The sequence below is a fragment of the Gracilinanus agilis genome, chromosome 2, assembly GCF_016433145.1.
Source record: "Gracilinanus agilis isolate LMUSP501 chromosome 2, AgileGrace, whole genome shotgun sequence".
Classification (NCBI taxonomy): Eukaryota; Metazoa; Chordata; class Mammalia; order Didelphimorphia; family Didelphidae; genus Gracilinanus; species Gracilinanus agilis.
Genome location: NC_058131.1, coordinates 507378998 through 507405346, shown reverse-complemented (window position 1 = coordinate 507405346; position 26349 = coordinate 507378998). Strand labels below are relative to the sequence as shown.

The 26349-nt window shown below is 37.3% G+C and overlaps 1 protein-coding gene across 1 annotated transcript in view; it reads right to left on the bottom strand.

The window, feature by feature from the left end:
* Window positions 1-26349, bottom strand: part of ITPK1 (inositol-tetrakisphosphate 1-kinase) — a 369408-nt gene that overhangs the window by 269560 nt on the left and 73499 nt on the right. The window contains exon 3 of the mRNA XM_044665036.1: window positions 12416-12440. Coding sequence (XP_044520971.1) covers window positions 12416-12440 — 25 coding nt within the window. The remainder of the gene's footprint in view (window positions 1-12415; window positions 12441-26349) is intronic.

The following is a 26349-nucleotide window of genomic DNA, read 5'->3' as shown; positions in this document are numbered from 1 at the left end:
TTATGTGAACACAATTATAAAACACTTTGCACAATTAGAACTAGATCTAAATAATTACAAAAGCATTAATTGCTCATTGGTAGGAAGGACAAGCTAATATAATAAAAATGACAATCCTACCCAAATTAATTTATTTATTTAGTGCTATACCTATCAAACTACCAAGAAACTTTTTTTACTGAATTAGAAAAAAATTACAACAAAGTTCATTTGGATGAAAAAAAGATCAAGAATATCAAGGGAAATAATGGAAAAAAAATGTGAAGGATGTGGACCTAGTAGTAGAAGATCTTAAACTGTACTATAAAGCAGTGGTCATCAAAACAATATGGTCCTAGCTAAGAGACAGAAGGGAGGACCAATGGAATAGACTTGGGTAAGTGACCTCAGCAAGGCAGTTTATGATAGACCCAAAGAGCCCAGTTTTGGGGACAAAAATCCACTACTTGGCAAAAACTGCGGGGAAAATTAGAAAACAGTATGGGAGAGATTAAGTTTAGATCAACATCTCACACTGTACACCAAGATAAATTCAGAATAGGTAAATGACTTAAATATAAAGAAGGACACTGTAAGTAAATTAGGTGAACAAAGAATAGTATACCTGTCAGACCTATGGGAAAGGAAAGAATTTAAGACCAAGCAAAAGACAAGAGATTACATTAAATTAAAAAGGGTTTGCAAAAACAAAACCAATGCAATCAAAATTAGAAGGAAAGCACCAAATTGGGAAAAAATATTTTATAACAAAAGACTCTGACAAAGGTCTAATTTCTCAAATCTGTAAGGAGTTAAATTAATTGTACAAAAAAAAAAAATCAAACCATTACCCCACCTGGGCAAGGTACATGAATAGGCACTTTTCAGATAGAAAAATCAAAACTATCAATAAGTACATGAAAAGGTGTTCTAAATCCCTCCTGATTAAAGAAATGCAAATCAAAACAAAGCTGAGGTACCACCTCACACCTAGGAGATTGACCACTATGACAGCAAAGGAAAGTAATAAACATTGGAGGGGATTATGGCAAAATTGGGACACTAATGCATTGCTAGTGCAGTTGTGAAATGATCCAACCATCCTGGAAAGCAATTTGGAATTTTGCCCAAAGGGCTTTAGAAGACTACCTGCCCTCTGATCTAGCCATACCACTGCTTGGTTTGTACCCCAAAGAGATAAGGAAAAATACATGCACAAAAATATTTATAGCTGCCCTCTTTGTGGTGGTAAAAATTGGAAAATGAGGGGGTGTCCCTCAATTGAGGAATGACTCAATTGAGGAACAAACTGTGGTATCTGATGGTGATGGAATATTATTGTGCTGAAAGGAATAATGAACTGAAGGATTTCTATGTGAACTGGAAAGACCTCCAGGAATTGATGCAGAGCAAAAGGAGCAGAACTAGAACATTGTACAAAGACTGATACACTGTGGCACAATAAAACATAATGGACTTCTCTAGTAGTAACAATACAAAGATCCAGGACAATTCGGAGGGACTTATGAGAAAGAACATTATCTACATCTAGAGAAAGAAGTAGCAGAAATACTGAAGAAAAAATCACCGATCATGTAGTTTGATGGGGATATGATTGAGGATGCTAACTCTAAACGATCACTCTACTGCAAATAGTAATAATACAGAAACAGCTTTTGAACAATGATACATGTAAAATCCAGTGGAATTGCTCCTTGGCTCCAGAAGGGGGGAGAGAAAGAACATGATCATGTAACCGTTTTTAAGTAGTTTTAAATTAATTAAATAAATATGTTTATTTTAAGAATAAAAGAGGGAGAGTCTTCTTCTCTGGGTCTCTTCCTGAATCACAGATGCAAGAGATACTATTAACCAAAAGGCAACAAATGGCTTTTTCTTTTTCTTTTTTTTTTTCTCCAGGAAAAAGGTACCAAATAGGAAATCATTAAGTTCAGGTATGAGTGACTATAAGGAAGTCATCCAAGATTCATTGGCTTCACTTTGCTAGTATGCCAAATGGGTATAATATGGATCCAAAATTCTGGGAAACAATTTAGGCACTAAAAATGCATATTCAGTGATCCAGAAATGCTAAGTAGACATAATAGTGATATTAAAAAGGAAAAATAACATATCTTTTAAATTATTACAAGGTGAGCATAAAGCTGCTTTAGAGGAATGATGATGATAATAATAATAGCATTAACAGAGCTTATTATCTCATTTTTATCCTCTCAAAAATTCTGTTGGTCTGATGATATCATTAACCTAAACCGTGGGTAAAGAGATTGAGAAGCTAAATGACCTGATCATACTTCTCTGTATGTGGCAACACGCAACTGTGTATCATCGAAAATGGCTACACATGTCAGAGGTTTGCCATCACTGACCTACATAGTACTGGACTAAGGTCACATTTTAGCTTAAGTCAGTTAAAACTCTAGGTTCAGAGACAGGTAGGTAGCTCAGTGGATAGAGAACCAGGCCTGGAGAAGGAAGATCCTGGGTTCAAAGCTGGACTCAAGTACTTTGAAGTTGTGTGACCCTGGGCAATCACTTAATCCCAATTGCCTAGCCCTTTCCATACTTCTGCCTTGCAAATAATATTTAATATTGATTTGAAGACAAAAAGTAAGGATTTTTTAAAAAGCCACCTCAAGTTTGAGGGGTCTATCCACTGCCCCACCTAATAGCAAAATTCTTTATAAACCTTAAAACTCTAAGAGATTCTATAATATAGTTATTATTATTATCATTACTATTGTTGTTATTACTATGATTGGCAGCTAGATGGCACAGTAGATAAAGTGCCCTCCCTGGCATCAGGAAGACTCATTCCTGAGTTCAAATCTGACCTAACACACTTACCAGTTTTGTGACTCTGACCAAATCATTTAAATCTGTTGGCCTCAGTTTCCTTGTTTGAAAAAGGAGTTGGAGAAGGAAATGGCAAATTTTTCTAGTATCTTTGCCAAGAAAAATCCAAATGAGGTAAAAAAAAAAGCTGAATATGACTGAATCAACAGAGTAACAAAAAATTATCATCATTATTATTACTGAGAGAAGGGGAAAAGGGGCATCCAAGGAATTAAGCCCAGAGCTGATCAAGACCTCCACAAGCTGGGGGCAGCTGGGTAGCTCAGTGGATTGAGAGCCAGGCCTAGAGATGGGAGGTCCTAGGTTCAAATCTGGCCTCAGACACTTCCCAGCTGTGTGACCCTGGGCAAGTCACTTGTCCCCCATTGCCCACCCTTACCACTCTTCCACCTATAAGCCAATACACAGAAGTTAAGGGTTTAAAAACAAAACAAGAAAAAAAAAAGACCTCCACAAGTTAACTCATTTTGGAATCTTTGGGAGTGAAACCAAGTCCACCCCATCCCCAATCATTTCTATTTGGGAATGGAGTAATAAATATGCCTATCCAGGCTACCAAAGGTCAACAGGCAGCATAATGGTGTTCACAACATCCTGGTTTATCTTGTACCCAGTAATGTTTAAAAATGAAAAAACCATGCCCCATTACCAACTGAAGTCCATGTCTCAGGGTTGTCCCTGACAACCTAAGGGCTAAAGCTAGACAGGCTTAAAAAAGAATGAGAAACTCTAAAAGCAACCACAATCACAACATTCATAAGATTTAAGGATTTATAGTGGTTGGGTCCTTGGAGATCATCTCATACTTAAATTCTTCACTTTCACAATAAGGAAATTAAGCCACACAGGGTGAAAGTGACTTGCCTAAGTCATGAAGATAAGAATTGGGCAAGGAAGCAACTCAGACACCTACATTCCAAACTAGGGGACTCTTTTCCCCAACTCCACACTGCCACTAAGCTCTAAAGTACTTTAGTCCTTTGCCAACATTCCTAAAGGAGAACAAAACAAATCTGTTATTCTTCAAGATTTTAACTGCCTTGTTGCCCAAGTTTAGTTACTTTTAGTAGACTTTAAGGGTATAAAAACTGCAGTAAATCATGATCACTAGATAGCCCAGAAGTCCAGGTTCAGCACCCCTATGGAAACAGGAGGTTCAAATCATCTCATAAATTGTTAGCTGGGTATCACTCTTCCTCACCTCCACTTCTTAGAATCCCTACATTTCCTCTAAGCTCAGCTCTATTCTACTTTCTACATAAGAACTTCTGAGACTGTCCTCAATATCCAGCTACTCTTATTCCTCAATAACCTTTGGTTTACTTTTTATATGTCTATACATTTAGCCATGTCTTACAGGATTTACAATAAGCTCTTTGTGAACAAGAATTGTTTTAACACTATCATTGACACTTAATAATTGCTTGAGAACTGACTGAGCCATACTATTATAACTTGACTCACAATTAAAATGGCTGGCATTTAAATAGCAAAAGTTTACAAAGCACTTTAGAAACAGTTCATCTCATCTTTATAACAATGCTGTTTCAGGTTTTGAACACTGATACATGTATAACCCAGTGGAACTGCTTGTTGGATTCAGGAAGGGGAGGAAAGAGAAGGGAAAGGGGTGAGTCATGAATCATGTAACCATAGAAAAATATTCTAAATAAAAAAAGGGAAAAAACAAAAAACAAAACAATGCTGTTTAATTATACCCTACACTACAGGTATAGAAAGTAAGTTAAAGAGGGGCCAAGTACCTTGTGCCCAAGGTTAGAGGGACAGAAAATAGCAGAGGTGGAACCATGGGCTTATTCCACTGTGTATTTAAGTGTTAAAACTTGAAAACTGTTAAACTCTTGGTTCCTGATATCCAATTTGTCAATGTGTAAAGTTAAGTATGTTGCTGAATGATTGGTAGGGTGAAGGGAACCAGCAGAGGAAAAACAGAGGGGAAGAAGGAAAAGGGGAGAGAGAATCCAGAAAAAAAAAAAAACACTTATTTTTTTTCTGGCTCCTTCCCTTTGATGTTCCACCTCTGTTGTAACCAAATCCCTCTCTCAAGTCTGATAGGCATGTTCTCTTTTCTGGAATCTGCCAGGAATTTTTATTATCTTCCACATACCTTCACTAGTAGGTGTCTCCTGATTTTAGAGATGGGAAACTAACTAGACTCTGGCTTCAAGAGTTTCTAGGTCACTCCAAGAAGTGAGACACCCTAATACATTGGTTATATCACACAAGGGTCTTAAGAGTGTGGACCCTGGGCTATATCAAACTAAACCACAGTTATTTTCCATATGGTTTATAAAGAATAACTATAAGCAGAGAATCATAATATTTAGTATAATGAGTGGCCTTAAAGGGAGGAACATGGTCCAGATAAGTGTAAATCTCAGTTATCTTCCACAAGGATTCAAAGAATAGTCAAGCAACCAGAGAGTTCAAGCCAGAAACATCACCAACAAGAAGCACAGTCTCTTCAAAAAAAATCCCCTTCCTCTTCCTTCAGTAGCCCAAAGATGTCCAGTGATCACTCCAGCTGTATCCTTCCCTTGGTGCCCTTGAGTATCCACTTAAGTCACAAGTAGCTTATGTGAGGTATATGTGCCTTAACTTCTCTACGAGTAGGAAATAACAGAATGAAATAAAAGATTAGTTGCTTTTACTGTTACTGTCCAGTTTAACTGTTCCACAAAGTCCCTTTTAAGTCATAGCAATGAATTGTTGCAGAAAAGGAACAAACAATTCTTTAAGTTATAAGAAGAAAATCCTGTTTTCCTCAAGACAAACCTATATAGCAACTAATGTAAATCCTTATCACCTATAAGCAAATGTGGAAACAGAGGTATAAGAAGGGGATGTATTCCTTCAACAAATTTTTGTATTCCTGACCATCAACCTTCTAAAGCCTCCAGTGGGTCCTTTGACAAAAGATACACAACTAAACTATCATACTTGGAAAAACTCATGGTAGGGCCACATCAAACTTTGTTTTCTATTTGTGCAGACTTAGCCCAAAGCCACCACTGCTGCTGCTCTACAGTTCAGTTGTTCCAGTCATGTCTGACTTTTTTTTACCTCATTTGTAGTTTTCCTGGCAAAAATACTTGAATGGTCTGCCATTTCCTTCTCCAGCTCATTATATCCAAGGAAATCCAGGCAAAGAGGGTTTTGTGACTTGCCCAGGGTCAAACTAGTAAGTTTCTGAGATCAGATTTCAATTCAGGAAGATGAGTCTTTCTATGTCCAGACCACATACTCTATCCACCGTGCCACCTTGCTGCCCCTTAAGTCACCTCTATATCCCAGTAATAAATGAGAGTAATTGATTAACTATTGATTACACGAATTAAGAGTAGTAACTTGGGCAAACCATTTATTGTTCTAAATTGTTAGTTTCCTCATCTGTAAAATGAGTGGGAGGTCTAGTCCCTTCCAGCTCTAGATCTATGATTGTCTTGAGTTCACCTTGGAGACTCCCATGAGTTTTTAGATGCCAAGTTGCCATCTGAATATCAAGCCTCAGTATATTCACAACAAAGAAGACTTGAAGGTGATAGCAACAATGAGTACCACCTGAAATCTCAGTGTTACAGTTTTCAATGTTGTATAAACAAGAATGCAGTAGGTGAATCAGTGTATTTTCTCTTTGACTGTTTACTGATGAGAATATGAGCAGATTTCTTTCAAGGGAGATCAGAATTTGTTCCTGGAAACTACACTAAATCTGTTGCTTATCACAAGGAAATAATCTCTTTTGCAGTCTATGCTCTCTGAGTATATAAGGTTCTTCATTGAATCCCCAAACAATGACTCTGGTCTCATAAAAATTTACTCCCTTCCATAAACATAAGTAGGCCAGCCAAACCAGCCTCCTACATGCCACACACTACTTCCTATTTCCAAGGACTTGACAGGCTGCCTCCAATGTCCCAACCTGAAATTCCAATCACCTGCTTCTTAAAATCCTTTCAAGTCTCAGGTTTAAGTGCACCTTCTAAATAAACTATTTTCCTGTCTGTCTCACCAACTATTGACTTTCCTCACAAATTTATAAAATGTTTATTTCGAAGGTTTCTGTTAAGCTCCTCAAGGGCAAGGATTTTCTCATTTTTATCCTTGTATCCTCAGAGTCTGGCAAAGTGCCTGACACATGGTAGATGGTTAATAAATGCTATTTCCTGAAGACAGGAAATCCTAGGTTCAAATCTGGCCTCAGACACTTCCTATCCATGTGATCCCTGGGCAAGTCACTTAATCCCCATTGCCCAGCCCTTATTGCTCTTCTGCCTTGGAACCAATGCAGAGTATTGATTCTAAGATAGAAGGGCTTAAAAATTAATTAATAAAAATAAATGTTTGTTTACTGATTAATCACCTATGAGCTAAAACTACAATAACTTACAAATGACATGGTGTTTTCCCAAATTAACAGGCTATATTTTGTTTCAGTTGCTTTATCTTCTTTTTTGGGGGGTGGGGGGAGGGGAGGGAAGGTTTTCCAATGGTGCTTTCCAATTTAAACAAATTAGAATTGTACTATAACTCTATTATTAGCTTGGATTTTTTTTAAACATTTTCACTTGATGTCTTTCCTTACCTCCAGAAAAAGGAGATTTTTTTAAAAAAATCAAGAAGCTTAATTGCCTAGCCCTTACCAGTCTTCTCCCTTGGATACTTTGCATCAATTCTTACACAGAAGGTAAGAGTTTAATAAAAAAAGAATTGATACTAAGATAAAAGGTAAGGATGTGGGAGATTGTAATCAGATTCTATAAAGCATTCAATTCATTTTAATGTGCACAGTGTTTGTTTTCTCCAATCTCAGTTAAAAAGTCATCAAATATTTCTTCCAGGATAAAGTCTCTTCACCAGTTCAGGACCAACTGCTCCCATCTTCTGTCATAAACATTTGAAATAAGAATTACTGGGCTTGAATCTCTGCTTTTTAACTTGGGCGAAAGAATCCTCTTTGGAGCCAAGCTTCATGGGCTTAAGCACCTGAAGAACTTAAAAAAAAAAAAGTCTTTTCACTTTATTTGACCCTTTTATTTTTCAGTTGAATGAACTGTGGTGACACAGGGGAACTGATTTGCCTCATGTCAAATAGCCTCATGTTTGGATTATTAACTGAACCCAGAACAGAAGTCAGGTTTCCTAACATTTCATCACTCATAGTATATCACTTGAGCAGCTTACAATCAGTTCAGTGCCAAAAAGACAAAAGCAGAAAAGAAAACTAAAGGGTATATATGATGAATACAGAAAAGCTTGGGAATCTGATGTAGAATGAAGAAAGCATTATTAAGAAAACAATATTTCTATAGAAATGCAAGCAGAAAGAACCACAAAATAACGAAAAGTCAAAGTTGCAAAAATCAGAAAAAGAAGCATGGTTCCAAAAAAGAGACATGGGAAGTCATTCCTTTGCAAGAGGGGAAAATCTACAAGTTTGGTACATTACATATTACTTTCAGACCTTTTTTTTTTAAGTGATTTAATGTTGCTCTTTTTTTCGTTATTTATCTTTTAAAACAATACTGTTATATATTATATTGGATGGATCTTTAGAAGGGGGAAGGAGAGGAGAAGGAATATGGGATAAATTTCAGGCAATATAAAAACAAAAAATAAATTTATTCAAAAAGATAAAAATATACTCACAAAAATTCAGGTGACATTTTTAAAGTATCAATGAAAATTTGTTTAAAAAAATAAGATTTAAAGCCAGAATAATCCATTGCCAGTCCCTGAATAAAGACTAATAGTGAACTTCAAGACAAATGCCCCTCTAAGCACTATCCTACACATTTAAACTCATAGGATTCACAGGTTTTTTGGGGGGTTTTGTTTCATTTTTTTAAACTCTCATCTTTCATCTTAGACTCTATAGTGTGTATTGTTTACTATTCCAAGGCAGAAGAAGTTTAAGGACTAGGCAAAGAGGGTTAAGTTATTTGCCCAAGGGCACCCAACCAGGAAGTATCAGAGTGCAGATTTTAACCCAGGACCTCTGGTCTCTGAGCCTGGCTATCAATCCACTGAGTCACTTAGCTGCCCCCCTCGCCCCACCCAATTTTACTGTATAAGTAATTCACTTCAGCATTTTTATTTATATTCAATGTTTCTTTTTTGTTCACCAAGCTTCTATTTCCACAACAAACTGTTACATATATGTGTTTTTAAAAAGACTCCCAGCACAGTGAAAGTCTTCTCGTTGTTCTTATTTCTATTAGTATAGCATAAAGATCTGAGCACCTTGAAAAGCTCCATTCAATTGCCAGTTTCTGTATGGTCACCTGAGCTTCAAGTCTCACTGTATTTACAATGGGGGAAGGGGAAGAATGCCTTGAAGTTGGTGAGTAGGCATTAAAGTTTAAGATGTTTTATAAACATGAATTTGTATATGAAATATGTGATGGGGGAGACTAAAGAGGATATCAACCCTGGTCACCTCCAGAAGGAGGTGTTACAGTTTCAGATATTGTATAAACAGGAATGCGGAAATGGGAGTTTGTTTATTTTTCTCTTTTGTGCAGCTTGTTTATTGATGAGAATATGAGTGGACCTCCCTTGAAGCAGCTCACAATAGAATTTACTCTGGGAAACTGCATTTGAGCAGCTGCTTACCACAAGGAATTCTTTTTTTTCCCCAGGGTAAACTTCTTCCACCAGTTCAGGGGCAAATGCCATCATCCACAACCTGTCCCCCAACCTGTCCCCCAACCAACCTGTCAAGACACATCATACTCCCTGATATATCATTGATGGACGCTAGGTAAAAATCAGAATGGAAAGGGGCAACTTCTATGCAAGTAAATCCACTGTTTTAAGAAATTTGTCTGTTCTTACCTCCAGTCACTTAAATTTTTATGTGCTACATAGTATTTCTAGGGCACCATTAGAACAAGATTCTGATCTACAGCTTTGAATGTTGTCTCAAACCCTCCTTTGCTTCCCCCCCCCCCCCATCCTTCTGCAGCCCTTCCATGACCACCATGGTTAGTGGTAGCTCTGTAAAGAATACACAAGTCAAGTGGATTGGGGGGGGGGGGGGGGAATAGGATAGGATAATAATGTAAAAATCATTGGATCAATAAACATTAAGTACCAAGTGTCAAGTACCATGCTAAGATCTAAGATACAAAAAAGAGGCAAAAGACAGTCCCTGCTCTACAGTTTAAAGCCAATATCTACAAATTAGTTACATGTCTGATAAAAATTAATAATTAAAAGACAGAAGACACTAAAATTAAGTTAGGGAAGCCAGTGGGCATTCCAGGCATGGGAATAGCCAGAGGAAATGCCTTGAGATGGAGAGTCTCACAGAACAGCTAGGAGGTCAGATCAAAGAATGTACTGGAGAATAAGGTTTAAGAAGGCTATAAAGTAGGAGGAGGCTAAGTTATGAAGGGCTTTGAACAACAAGCAGAGGATTTTGTATTTGATCCCTGAAGTGATAGTAATGTATAATTCAAAAAGAGGAGTATAAAGAAGCCTATAAGTATCTATATGAAATTATAGGAAGCAAAAAATAGAATCAGAAACAGACTATATATTATATAAAAGGTGGGGATGTATGCAAATAGGATTATGGGGTGGAGGAGGGACTTAAGACAAAATGATTTGAGGATTTCATGTATTGAACTCATTTGTTCAAAAAGACTTAGTTTACTGTTTCAAGTGAATAAATAATATCAAGCATCCATCCCTGGGCTTGGGGCCCACTAGGTCCTCCCGCTTTTAAGGGAACAGTTCCTTCTCTTGGACACGTCCAAGAGACTTATCTTTGGCTCCAAGACTCACATCACTTTTCCAGATCTCTGAATCACAACTGAAAGCAATACCCCTCTTGGATCTTCCTCATCACTGGGGTGAGTTGGATCCTGAAGAACAGAGATTTGTGGCATCTGAACCCTAAATAAGCACACTGCTTCTGCTGTCATTTCTAGGTATCTTTTCTCTCTCTCCCCATTCCCTTCTACCTCATTATAACAACTCTACTGACCACAAGAGTGGTTTTCATAACAAAAGAAAAAATTTTTTCAATATAATATACTAGAATAAAGTTCTTTAAAATGAACATAAATGAAATGAACCCAGTATAAGGCCTTTTTGAGGCTATTTTATATATTAAAGTTTCTTTTGGCCTTGAATTGGACATCTCTATTTCTCCAGTTTGTTCCATCCCCTCCTTGCCTCAGAAATAAATGGTTATTTTATTTCCCTCCCAAAACTGAACTTAAGAATCCCAACTTCCTCTGGAACAAGATTATTGGTTCACTCTCAAACAAATAGGCCTATGATTTCCTGTAAAGCTTGTGGTCTTTTCTACCAACAGTATTACATAATTATTTAGTTAACAAGTACCAGCTCCTTCAAGATGAGAATTAAAGAAAAAAGCTTCAAATATGATAGATCACATTATTCCAAAACCAGAATATTACAGTCCAAAGAGATTCTTCATGCCTTCATTCTATCCCTTCCCATCCCTTACCTACTACTCATCCACCCAAATTCAACCCATAGATCTCTTCTTTTACAAGCCCACATACCAACCGGTCTCTCCCTCACCCCAAGCTGAGTACAAGGTGAGTAAATTTCCAGAGCACTGGATGCAAAGAAGTCAAAACCTTATAACAACTAACCAGAAGGATAAAGAAGTTCTTTCCCATGCACATTGAAGGAAGTCTTTCTTATCCCTTTAAAGTGGTGCCAAGTTTAAGAGTTTGACAGTTGTACAAAAATATTCATAGCCACACTCTTTGTGGTAGAAAAAAAATTGGAAAATGAGGGAGTGTCCATTGATTGGGGAATGGCTCAATAAAATTGTGGTAATATGTTGGTGATGGAATATTATTGTGCTGAAAGGAATGCAGAACTGGAGTAATTCCATGTGAACTGGAAAGACCTCCAGGAACTGATGCAGAGTGAAAGGAGCAGAACCAGGAGAACAAAGTACCCAGAGACTAATACACTATGGCACAATCAAATGTAATGGACTTCTCTACTAGCAGCAATGCAATGATCCAGGACAATTCAGAGAAACTTATAAGAAAGAACACTATGCATATCTAGAGAAAGAACTGTGGAAACAGAAATGCATTAGAAAAATATATGATCGAACACATAGTTTGATAAGGATATGATTAGGGTTTTAATGTTAAAAGATCACTCTACCGCAAATATGAATAACATGGAAATAGGTTTTGAACAGCAATACATGTATAACCCAGTGGAAATGCTTGTCAGCTTTTCGGGGGTGTGGGGGGTAGAAACATGAATCATGTAACCATGGAAAAATATTCTAAATTTAAAAAGGAAATAAAGAATTAAAAAAAGGTTGACAGAAGTTGGGGTGTTTTTGGGGGGGGGGGTTATAAAATGTATTTTGAGGGAAGAGAAATAAGAAAATCTCTCCTTTTCTCTCTCCCCACCACCTAAAAATTTATCAGTTTATTAATTTCCCAGGATATAGGAGAAAAACATGAGCTAGAAGTTTCAGGAGGTTGATTTTATGATAGAGAATAGTTAAAATATAATCTTTACTCACCTGCACAACTTCTATGCCCCTTTTCCTGTAGAAGAAAAAGAGAGATATATTACTTTGACAAATAAGGAAGCAGCTTCTCATGAAAATTATTCACACCTAGAAGCATGAGAATCTTCCCACCACTGGGCAAAGGGGCATCAAACAGAAGGAGAAAATGAACATCAACTCAAGTTAAATATATACCAAAGGGGTCCCGGGCACCAGAACCTTCATAAAAAAAATCTAAGCACCATTTTGTTACTTTCAAATATTGTTTCACAATAACTATAAGGCAGGCAAGCCCAAGTAGTATCATTTTCATTTCTGGAATAATAAAAGGGAAGGATCAAAGTGGTCAATTAAGTAGAGCAAAGTCATCCAGGGACTAAAAGGTAAAGCTGGAATGCAAATCAATCATGCTCCTGATTCCAAATTCAGGATCATCTACACTTGTTCAGTCATTTCAGTTGTTTCAGATTCTTCCTGACGCCAATTGGAGTTTTCTTGGCTAAGAAACTACAGTGGTTTGCCATTTTATCCTCCAGCTCACATTACATATATAAGGATCAAAAGGCACGGGATTAAGTGACTTGCCCAGGGTCACACAACTAGTGTCTGAGAACAGATTTGAACTCATGAAGATGGGTTTTCCTGACAATTTACTTTGCCACTTTTAGGTACCCTAACTCTCTACACTATACCACATCAAACAAAAATAGTCTGTTTTTGTATCATTACTTAAAGAATTAGAAGAAGCCTCAACGGTCATCTAGTCCAAATTGTTTTTGGGGAAGAATACCTACTTTAGTACAAGAATATGCTCATGTGGCAACAGATTATGCTGTCATTTATTTTCAGAAATCTAGACTAACTGAAGAGAGTTGGGGGAGGGGTGTGAGCCCAGATTTTTGCTGACTATAAATACACCCCCACTGCACTGGAGGATGCCTTTTATATTTAACCAGGTCATCACTTGAAAGAAAAGCAGGGACAGGAAATTCATCTGCTCCCTATGCCCAACCACTTCAACTGTCAAGTGTTTATATTAAAGGAAAACAGACAATAAACTTGGATTATTAAATGATTTGTAGTTTTCCTCAAGCCTATTGTATATACCATGTAACAGCAATTACTCAGGTCGATGTGGCAATTGGGGTCTTACTTATAATAAAACCCCACTCATTTTTACCTCTGTTAACTCTACTCATATTGCTATCCTCCTCACCTAGAATGCCAGTCCCATCTGCCTATCCAGATCCTTCTTCAGTATCTACTCTAGCTCTCAGAATTTCTAAAAGTATCAGACACTTCCTAGCTGTGTGACCCTCGGCAAATCACTTAACCCCCATTGCCTAGCCTTTACCACTCTTCTGCATTGGAGTCAATACATAGTATAGTGTTGATTATAAGGTGGAAGGTATGTGTTTAAAAATTTTTTAAAAATTAAAAAAAAATAATTTCTAAAAGCAGAGGCTCCTAATGATGAGTCCATATAGAGAACCCCTAGATTTAGATTAGGCGGTAGGGATAGAGAAAGAGAAAGAGGAAGAGACTAAGACTTTATAACTGTAATTTAGTATTTTCTAAGAAGGGTTCACAGCCTTCCAAGGCTGCCAAAAGGGACTTATGATATGGGGTGTTGGGGGGGGGGGTGTTGAAGCCCCTTTTCTATAGCATTTATCATTCATACCACACAAATAATCACCTTAGAACATACCTACAAAGAGACTCATGTGATTTCCTACTGTTTCATATTTATCAATCCTATCTTCTCAAATACACTATTAGCTCTTCCTTGGCAAGGATCAAGTTTTAAACTTCTAGATAAGCATGTATATATAAACAGTTAATCCTACCATGTTAAGAGGTCCAGGGAACATAACAGGAAGTGGACTAAGACACATCCTAAAGAGAGTAAAGCAAACTACCTTCAAATTATGTCAAACTCTTGACTCAGGCCTATGGACACAATGTTTTGACCAAGCAAAGCTAGCTAGAGTAAAAGGCATTGAAAAGAATTAAATCTTTTCCTTAAAAAGATCCCCTCTCTGAGGGATTTATGGAAAAGAACGCTACCCACATTCAGAGGAAGATCTGTAGGAGAGGAAACATAGAAGATAAACAATTGTTTGCGAATGCATGGGCTGAGGCGGACATGACTGGGGATGTAAACTCGAAACGACCACACCAATGCAACTAACAACAATATGGAAATAGGCCCTGAACAAGGACACAAGTTACAACCAGTGGAAATGTGCATCAGCCATGGGTGAGGGGAGAGCAGGGGGAGAAGGGGAAAGTAGGGGCATGAAGCATGTAAACAGGTTAAAAATGAATATTAATAAATGTTTAAAAAAAAAAAAAAAGATCCCCATACCAATCAAGTCTTGTGATTGCTTGGAAGTTTATTAGGGATGTAGATGCCAACTTGACCGTGTACTTTAACACTGATGCTGATTATGACAGGAAAATACATAACTGATGCAGTAAGGGACAAGCCTAACCCATTGCAGAGGTTTCTGTACACATCAGAATAATAATTGCTTTCACAGTTTTTGTTTCCTTTGAGACCTAACAGAGTCCATAAACACCTATAAACTCACACAATCCTGCCAAGCCAATGCTAGAAACAGGAAAAGCTTACATACCTTTTCTAGAGGAATCCCAGAAATCTTAACACATCTGTGAAACAAAATTAATTGGATAGCATCTGATAAGAGGACAAATCCATGACCTCTTCAATATATGTCATTCTACCATGACTGATCACAAAAAGCCTTGTCACCATGTACCACACTTTCATCATGTTCCCAACTAATGTCTAAAGAGGTTAACAGGTTGACAGAATTTGGCTCATCATAAGGAAAACCTTTCTAAAAATGAGGACTGTCCAACAATGCAATGGGCATTAATCAATAAACAACATGCTGAAATACTGAAGATGGGAATAAGCAGCCATCAGCCAGAGATGCTACAAAAAAAAAAAGTCATAAGCTCAGAGCAAATCAAAAAGTATTTGCTAAGTTCCTACTATGTACAAGACAGTGCATAAGGAATTAAAAAAAAAAAAAGCTGAATGAAACACTATCCGTTCACAAAGAACATGTAGTCTAAAATGAATATTATAACTTGAAGGGACATTTCTTTTTTTTTTTTTTTTTAAATAGAAAACCCTTACCCTTCCATCTTGGAATCAATCTATGTATTAGCTCCAAGGCAGAAGAGTGGGAAGGGCTAGGCAATGGGAATCAAGGGACTTGCCCAGGGTCACACAGCTAGGAAGTATCTGAGGCCAGATTTGAACCTAAAACCTCCTGTTTCTGGGCCTGGCTCTCAATCCACTGAGCCACCCAGCTGCCCCTTATCAATAAGCATTTCTTAAACACCTATAGAAACAGTGCTGGAAAATATGGAACATAAGTTTAGAAAAGACAAATACCATCACCTCAAGGAACTTAAGTTTATTACAGATTTTTCCTCAAATTCTTACAATTATTGAATTGTATGCATATTGTTGATCCTCAATTTCCTTTGAGATAAAGAACTGGTACATTTCAGGTTCCTTTTTCTCATCCCAAGGGACTTGGCAAATTTGGTAGGGAATTAATAAATGTTTGAATTTCGTTAATCTCTGAATTGGTCTACTAAAGAATAAGATACATAAACAGCTATAAATATAAAATACAACATAATAATACATATGTACATGTGCATAATATATGCACAATAATACAAAAAGAGGTGCAAAACAGTATAATGAGAGGTTCAAAGAGAAATGCTAACAGGGAAATCTAGTCTAGAAATGCTAACAGATAGCAATAAAACAAAAAAGAAACAATAAGCATAGGCAAAGAAGAAACAAAAATACTGCCTTTATTAGCTGATATGATGAAGAAACATTGTGAAGTCAACCAAAATTAACTGAAAAAATAACTTTAGAATGATGAAAAATGCCATCTGCCTCCAGAGAATCTGAATGCAAACTGAAATATATTATATTTCACTTCACTTTCTTTTGGTTAAAGTTCTCTTCCAAAAAACTTTTTAAAATGACAATTTACTTTTATGTGAAATTTGGGGAAATTTAGTTTTAAAAAAGAAAAATATATTCAGCAAATCTATACAGTAAACAGTGTTGTTTCAAAGACAAAAGGTAAGGGTTTAAATGAAAAAATAAAAAAAGAGTCCTAAATAATTTTGAGAAATATTAATTACCCTTGGATAGGCTAAACGAATGTTAAAAAATGACACTGCTACCTAAATTAATTTATTTATTCAATGTCATTTCAAAATTCCATTACAAAAATTATCTAAAGGCACAAAAGTCAAAAATTTAATGGGAAAAGATGGGGACAAAAAGCAGAAAGGAAGGCTTCTGGTCATACCCAATCTTAAACTATATTACAAAATATTATACTCAACTGGGTATACAACATACAGAAACAAATGAATTTTGAGATGAAGAAATCTGCACTATCAATAGCCACATGAAAAAATTCTATTCAGTTAGGGAAAAGTAAACTAAAACAATTTCTTAAGAAACCACCCATTAGCCATTAAATTGGCAAAGGAAAAATTATAAACTTTGGAGAGGCTATAGAAAATATAAGTGCTTTAAATGCACTGCTGGATATCAGTAGTGAATTACTCCAGCAAATTCTAGAAAGCCAGGAAAAGCAGAGTTTAAGTGCTTACTATTGATTAAGGGACTACTATGTGCCAGTCACTGTATTAATTACTCTAGTGGCTACAGAGAGAACCTTGAAGTCAGACAATCCATGGATAAACCTTTATTAAGAATCTACCGGTATTCTTGATCTTCTGTTATTCCAAATGAACTCTGTTATAGTTTTTCCTAATTCAGTAAAAAAGTTTTTTGGCAGTTTGATAGGCATGGCGGTAAATAGGTAAATTAATTTGGGTAGAATGGTCATTTTTATTATGTTAGCTCATCCTACCCATGAGCAATCAATATTTTTCCAATTGTTGGTAGCTCTCAATCCACTGAGCTACCCAGCTGCCCCTCCAATTGTTTAGATCCACTTTTAATTGTTTGGAAAGTGCTTTGTAGTTGTTTTCGTATAATTGCTGTGTTTGTTTTGGTAGATAGATACCTACGAATTTTATATTGTCTAGGGTAATTTAAACGGTGTTTCTCTTTCTACCTCTTGCTGCTGTGATGTGTTGGAAATATATAGAAATGCTGATGATTTATGTGCATTTATTTTGTATTCTGCAACTTTGCTAAAACTGTTGATTATTTCTATAAGCTTCTAGTTGATACTCTAGGATTTTTTAAGTAGACCATCATATCATCTGCAAAGAGTGATAGCTTAGTCTCCTTTTTGTGCTTTTTGCACAAAAAAAGTGCTTTTTGTGGTGGCAAAAACTGGAAAATGGGGTATGCCCTTCAATTGGGGAATGGCTGAACAAATTGTGGTATATGCTGGTGATGGAATACTATTGTGCTCAAAGGAATAATAAACTGAAGGAATTCCATGTGAACTGGAAAGACCTCCAGGAATTGATGCAGAGTGAAAGGAGCAGAGCCAGAAGAACATTGTACACAGAGACCAAATACACTGTGGTAAAATAGAATGTAATGGACTTCTGTACTAGCAGCAACGCAATGACCCAGGACAATTTTGAGGGATTTATGGAAAGGAACGCGACACACATTCAGAGGAAGTACTACAGGAGTGAAAACAGAAGAACAACAACTACTTGAACACATGGGTTGAGGCAGACATGACTGGGGATGTAGACTGGAAACTACCACATAAATGCAACTATCAACAATTTGGAAATAGGTCTTGATCAATGACACATGTTAAAACCAGTGGAAATACACATCTGCGGGGGGGGGGGGGGGTTGAGAGGTGGGGTTGAAGGGGAAAGTAAGAGCATGAATTATGTAACCATGTTAACTTTTCAAAAAAATAAATATTAATAAATGTTTTTAAAAAAAAAAGAATCTACTGGGTTCTTCCAGGTTAAGAGGGCAGCAGAATGAAAAGCAGCTGCTTAACCTCACCTAACCCACACATGCAGGACTCCTCAAGAGGACATAAAAAGAAATCCAGACGAATGAAGGGACCCCACAACAGGGTGCAGTGTTGAAGGTACATGGAATCGGGGAATTTCATTGCTATAAAGGGGTGAAATAGCTGTCACTAAAAAGCGAGCTGAGCAACCCCAGCCCCACCACCACCACCTACAGTGCCAAAGCCAGCACACAAGAGTTAGAGCAATTTTGGGGAATTCATTAAGTTCTTGCCAGTTCAACAGGACCTGCTCCTGTGAGCAGCAAGACTTAAGACCCCAAGAGGCTAAAGAACCAGATGTTGAACAAATACCTTGAGCTCAGGCGCTTGGTAAGCAAATTGGAGACCAAAATCAAACAGCTGGAAAACAGGATAGACCAAAATGAAAAGGAAAATCAATAGGTTATAGCAGAAAACCAGTCTCTAAAGACCAGAATTGAGCAAGTAGAAACCAATGATCTCTCAAGACAGGAAGAACAAATAAAGCAAAGTCAAAAGACTGACAAAATAGAAGGAAACATGAAATATCTCAATGAAAAACTGACATCAAGAAAACAGGTCTAGAAGAGACAATGAGAGAATCATTGGTCTTCCTGAAAAAGCAGAAATTAATAGAAATTTGGACTCTATACTAAAAGAAATTATTCAGCAAAACTGACCTGAAGGAAGGTGGTCTAGCAGTACCATATATTAAACTATACTATAAAGCATCGGGCATCAAAACAATATGGTACTGGCTAAGAGACAGAAGGGAGGAGGATCAATGGAATAGACTTGGTGTAAGTGACGTCAGCAAGATTGTCTATGATTAACCCAAAGAGGTTGTTTTTTTTTTGGGGGGGGGGGGTACAAAAATCCACTATATGACAAAAACTGTTAGGAAATTGGAAAACAATATGGGAGAGATTAGGTTTAGATCAACATCTCACACCCTACACCAAGATAAAATCAGAATGAGTGAATGACTTGAATATAAAGAAGGAAACTATAAGAAAATTAGGTGAACGTAGAATAGTATACCTGTCAGATCTATGGGAAAGGGAAAATTTTAAAACCAAGCAAGAGTTAGAAAAAAAATTACAAAATGTAAAATAAACTCTTTTGATTATATTAAATTTAAAAGGTTTTGTACAAACAAAAACAATGCAACAAAAATCAGAAGGGAAACAACAAACTGAGAAGAAATCTTTATAACAAAAAACTCTGACATAGGTCTAATTACTCAAATATACAAAGAGCTAAATCAATTGTATTAAAAATCAAGCCATCCCCCAATAGATAAATGGGAAAGGGACAAGAATAGGCAATTCTGAGATAAAGAAATCAAAAATATCAATAAGCACATGAGAAAGTGTTCTAAATCTCTAATAATTAGAGAAATGCAAATCAAAACAACTCTGAGGCATCACCTGACTGCCGGAAGCCATCGAGGCTGTGAGGTTAGCACCGCTACTCACAAGCTCTGACAATCCAGCAGGGCAGGTTGTCAGGAGGATAGAAATTCCACACTCAGTTTATCCTATATGATTCTTTTTACGGTGACATTCACTTGCATTGAAATTATTACAATCAATATCCTTATCCAGCTCAAAGGAGACACAGAAAAACAATACAGGTTCATGGCAAGAACAATCACAGCCAAAGACTACCCACTATCCAAAAATAAACCCCTGTACAACCCCTTAGAGTATAGAAATTTCCCCTAGAATCAGCCCAGCAGAAAACCAGCAATTAGTGAGTTAATGCAAGTTTCTAAAGTTCCCAGCAAGAAAATACCTGGCCTGAGTTTGTTCCCAAACTCCTACAGACCATAGAAACAGTGAAACACAAAGAAATTAAGGCAATGACAAATTAGCACAGAATCACCCTACCAGAACTGTATTCTTAGTGATCCTATAACAGAAAACAAAACATTGGGAACAAAACATTGAACCAGACTGATATTATTGTATCTTATTGGATGTAATCAACTACCATAACTACCTTGATTGATGATGGGAATGAATAGTATAACATAGCTATATATACATAATATAATTAGTTAAGATATAATTAAATATTATGTTTAGCTAGGAACTGATGTACTTGTACCTTACGCATGGCTGAAAATAATAAGTTCAAACTAAGCCACCCTGTAATGAATAATTTTTGACAAGCTTGCTTCTTTGTTTAACCACAGTAAGATATTTGATAAATGTCAATCTTGTGATGTTTCAAAAGTAATATGTGATTTTGAATGTATGGAAAAAAAAACCTGTATGAGATCATAAAGAAAAGAGGGTATAAAAATTAAAAGCAACAGATGGCACTTCAGATGAGCCACTGCAAACCTACTTGATCTCTGGCTCTTCTCACTCCATTTTCGCTCAATTGTCCCGCCCCCAAGGGGAACTGGACTGCTGGTAACCCCCCAGCATCTGACATCCAGCAGATTGGCTAAAATGAGAGAAGGGGAGAGTAACGAATGTTGGAGGGGATGTGGCAAAATTGGGACATTAATGCATTGCTGGTGGAGTTGTGAACTGATCCAACCATTCTGGATGGCAATTTGGAACTATGCTCAGAAGGCTATAAAAAAATGCCTGCCCTTTGATCCAGCCATACCATTGTTGGGTTTGTACCCCAAAGAGATCATACTTAAACAGACCTGAACAAAAATATTTATAGCCTCGCTATTTGTGGTGGCAAAAAACTGGAAAACAAGGGTATGCCCATCAATTGGGGAATGGTTGAACAAATTGTGGTATATGCTGGTGATGGAATACTATTGTGCCCAAAGTAATAACAAACTGGAGGAATTCCATGTGAACTGGAAAGTACTCCAGGAATTCATGCAGAGTGAAAGGAGCAGAGCCAGAAGAAAATTGTACACAGAGACTGATACACTGTGGTAAAATGTAATGGACTTCTGTACTGGCAGCAAAGCAATGACCCAGGACAATTCTGAGGAACTCATGGTAAAGAACGCTACCCACAATGAGAACAATCGCAGGAGTGGAAACACAAAAGAAAAACAATCTCTTGAACACATGGGTTAATACGGACATAGTTTGGGAAGTAGACACTAAATTACCACATCAATGCAACTATCAATAATATGTAAATAAGTCTTGATTGATCACACATGTTAAAACCAGTGGAAATGTGCATTGGATATGGTGGTGATGGTGAAGGGGAAAGTAAAAACAAGAATCATGAAACAACGGAAATTTTTCTAAAAAAATAAAATATTTAAACAAAAAAAAATAATAATAATCTACTGGAGGCGGGGGGGGGGGGGGGGGAGGGCGCTGGGTTGCTTAGTGGATTGAGAGCCAGGCCTAGAGACAGGAGGTCCTAGGTTCAAATCTGGCACTTCCTAGCTGTGTGACCCTGGGCAAGTCACTTGACCCCTATTGCCTAGCCCTTACCACTCTTCTGCCTTGGAGCCAATACACAGTATTGATTCCAAGATGGAAGGTAACGTTTTAAAATAAAAAAATAAAAGATTCTACTAGGGAGAATTGTGCGTCGGATAATAGGGGTTAGGGGGGTTTAGGGAAGAGGGAAAGAATAAGAAATATGTAACTATGGGAATTTATTTATAATAAAAAATTTTTAAATCAAATAATTAAAAATTAAACAAAAAAAAACAAATAAATAAATGAAAATAAAGTGGGGGGAAAAAAGAATCTGCTGGGGGCAGCTGGGTGGCTCAGTGGATTGAGAGCTAACCTAGAGATGGGAGTTCAAATCTGGAGTTGGACACTTCTCAGCTGTGTGACCCTGGGCAAGTCCCTTGACCCCCACTGCCTAGCCCTTACTGCACTTCTGCCTTGGAACCAATACACAGTATTTAAGTTTTATTTTAGGAGATGTGGAAGAGAGGAAAAGACAAGAGTTCCCAGTGAATGTATTCTATTTTTCTATGAAATATGACCTAAGGTTCTCTGCTGAGAAGGGCAGTCAAAGGAAATTTGAATCAAGATAAAAGATTATAGGAGAGCTGCTGTAAAAAATGAACATAGTAAGCCGATATGGTAGGCAGGTAGGTAGGCAGGTAGGTAGGTAGGTAGGTAGGTAGGTAGGTAGGTAGGTAGGTAGGTAGGTATAAAAGAATTGCCTAGCAATAGTAAAGGCCCAGTTAAAGTTGTAGAACATAAATCTGTAGTGTACTCAATTAGAATAGTTGCATGTTTTTTCCATTTACTTTCAGCAGTAGATATATAGGAGTAAAGGTGTCAAATGGTGGGAATCATCCAAGGCAGAGAAGCAGAGTTGACCTTGTTCAATGAGGAGTCAAGAAAGTAAAAAGAGAGAATGTCTTGTTCAGGGGAAATGGTCTACAAGGAATTAGAGGTCACAAATAGGGTTTGGTAAAGGAAAAAATGAGAGATGAAAAGTCAATAAATTATGGTAGAATAAAAGGATTTCAGTATTTTTTAACCTAGAAGTTTTGGTATTAGAAGTCAATGGGAGAGGTGGAAAGTAAATGGATTGTGATCAAATGAAGACACTTCAGAGGTCATGAATGTAAAGGCGGTACATTTGTATGTGGCAAGGAAATATCAAGGGCATAACCATCTTTGGGTAGGGCTGAGGTAGGGTGAAGGAAGAAATCAGAGAAAATTAGTAGATTGAGTAACTGAGTAGTTAGTGTTTGCCTAAAGAAGAGAGAGATATATCCACAAAAGGGTCATAATACAGAACATGAATACACTAAGAAAAGTATAAATCATAAACATTCTGGATTTCACAGAAACATTTTGAGAAACCAGGGGACAGGCACTGTAATAGAAGAGTAAAATGAACAATGGGTCAACAATCATCAAGTCTGTGGTCTGGGGATAGAGGTAAGGGGGAGTTGTGAAATGATACAACCATTCTGGCTGGCAATTTGGAACTATGCTCAAAGGGCTATAAAAGAATGCCTGCCCTTTGATCCAGCCATACCATTGTTGGGTTTGTACCCCAAAGAGATCATACTTAAACAGACATGTACGAAAATATTTATAGCTGCGCTTTTTGTGGTGGCAAAAAACTGGAAAACGAGGGTATGTCCTTTAATTGGGGAATGGCTGAACAAATTGTGGTATATGCTGGTGATGGAATACTATTGCGCTCAAAGGAATAATAAACTGAAGGAGTTCCAGGTGAACTGGAAAGACCTCCAGGAACTGATGCAGAGGGAAAGGAGCAGAGCCAGAAGAACATTGTACACAGAGACTGATATACTGTGGTGAAATAGAATGTAATGGACTTCTGTACCAGCAACAATGCAATGACACAAGACAGCTCTGAGGGATTTATGGAAAAGAACACTACCCACATTCAGAGGAAGGACTACAGGAGAGGAAACATAGAAGATAAACAATTGCTTGAACGCATGGGTTGAGGCAGACATGATTGGGGATGTAGACTCGAAACGACCACACCAATGCAACTAACAACAATTTGGAAATAGGCCCTAAACAAGAACACATGTTACAACCAGTGGAAATGTGCATCGGCCATGGGTGGGGGGAGAGCGGGGCGGTGAAGGGGAAAGTAGGGGCATGAAGCATGTAACCAAGTTAAAAATGAGTATTAATAAATGTTTAAAAAATGTTTAAAAAAAAAGAAAACTGTGGTCTTGAAAATTATCAGACAATGAGAAATGAGATGACTTGCTCAGAATCACTGTCACTTTGTGTCAAAGATGGGTCTTGGCTAAGATATGTAAAGAATTAATATAAATATCTAACAAAAAAATGTTTTCCACAGAGACAAGTGGTCAAAGGTAACAAATCACTACCAAAAGAAAAACTAAAAGCTATAAATGATTACTCCAAAACATTAACAGAGAAATAAGAAAACTACTTGACATTTCACCTCATAGCATTCAAATTGACAGTGACAAAAATATATGGGAATTGGGGCAACTACATGGTCCACTGGATTGAGAACCAGGTCTAGAAATGGTCAAAAACTTCTGGGTTCAAATCTAACTTCAGACATATACTAGCTGTGTGACCCCACAGGAAGTCACTTACCACCCATTGCCTAGTCCTTACCACTCATCTTCCGTAGCACCAATACATAGTGTTGATTCTTAGAAGAGATTTTTTTTTAAAAATAGGAAGTCAATAAGAGATAATAATCATAAGAGATGATAATCATAGAATAATATCAAACTAAAGTACTATATTCATGGATCAATTTGACAAATTATATACACAAGTCTCTGTGACCCAGTTTCCTCTTCTGTAAAATTAAAAGTCTTAAACTAGATAACCACATTCCAGGTCTAAATCTAATATCCTATCTAACTGTTCTAAATTTTGATTTAGTATTATGTAAGAAAAATGACTAAATAGTCCAAAACTCTCTGATGTTGTAATCTTATATAGATTATTATTAAAGGCTTATACTTTACAACAATATATTCAGAGCAGCAAATTTTGTAGTAGAAAAAACTAAAAACAAATAAGGGATAGCTGAAAAATTATGATATAAGAGTGCAATAGAATATTGTACAGTAAGAAAAAATGAGCCCTCAGAATTCAGAGAAAAATGGAACAATTTGTATGAACTGATACAAAGCTAAATACTAGAACTAGGACAATAAACAAGTATAGATTCTATAACAATGTAATTTTGAAAATCACTAAAAGGAATCAAATTCTAAGCAACAGAAACACAAAAGAAGGTCCGCCATGAAAGACATAAGAAAAAGCATCCTTTGTGCCAAAGAAACTGGGGAACAAGGTACTATACACACTGTCAAAAAAGGTTTCTTTTGGAGTTCCGGGTTAAGATGGCGGCAGAGTAAGAAGCAGCTCTTAACCTCTCCTGACCGAAACACACAAAACTCCTCAAGGGGACATAAAAACAAGTCCAGACGAACGAAGGAACCCCACAACAGGGCACAGCGTGGAAGGTACGTGGAATCGAGACATTTCCAGGTTATAAAGGGCTCTCACTAAATCGCGGGATGAGCAACCACCCCACCCCCACCCCCTCCACACACAAGATCTAGAGCTCTGAAGCCAGCTAAAAAGAAATAGAGCAAGTTTGGGGCACCCATCGAGTCATTGGCAGCTCCGGGGCCTGTTCCTGAGAGCAGCAAGACTTAGGACCCCATTAAGCCAAAGAAAGCAGGCGAAATCTGAGCGCGGGCGCAGGACGCAGGGCGCACAGCGCAGGCTGAGCAGAATGCAGGCACTGCGGAGGCGTGGGTGGAGGCAGACACAGCCAGGAACTAAAGCCTAAGTGGGGAACCAGTGCAGACGGGTATACGACTGTGGAAGCAGCGCCCTGAGACTTGTAAAGAAACCTCCAGCACAGGACAGACACTGAGCGCGAGGATAAATCTGAGAAGCTGCTGGGGTAATGATGGCTACTCAGCATCAGGAAGTTCAGAAGAGAAAGAATAACAACAAGAAAAAGAAGTCTTTAACACTCGACAGCTTTTACACAGAGAAAATCCAGACAACCGAGCAAACAGAGGGGGAGAACAAACAAGCATCCGGACCCTCCTCAAATAAGGAAAACTCCTCACAAGCTATGGAAGAGTTCAAAACTGAGATTTTGAGGAAAATGGAAGAGATCTGGCAAGAAAATAACTGTTTAAAAGGTAGAATCATGCAATTGGAAAGTGAGGCTCAGAAACCAAATGAACTGATAAGCAAATTGAACTCCAGAAATGACCAGATTGAAAAGGAATACCAGAAGATTATGCCCGAAAACCAGAAGATTATGGCCGAAAACCAAAAGATTATGGCCGAAACCCGAAAGATTATAGCCAAAAATCAATCCCTAAAGGCTAGAATTGAGCAAGTAGAAACTAATGATCTCTCAAGACAACAAGAACAAATAAAACAAAGCCAAAAGACTGAAAAAATAGAAGGAAACATGAAATATCTCAATGAGAGAGTGACAGACCAAGAAAAC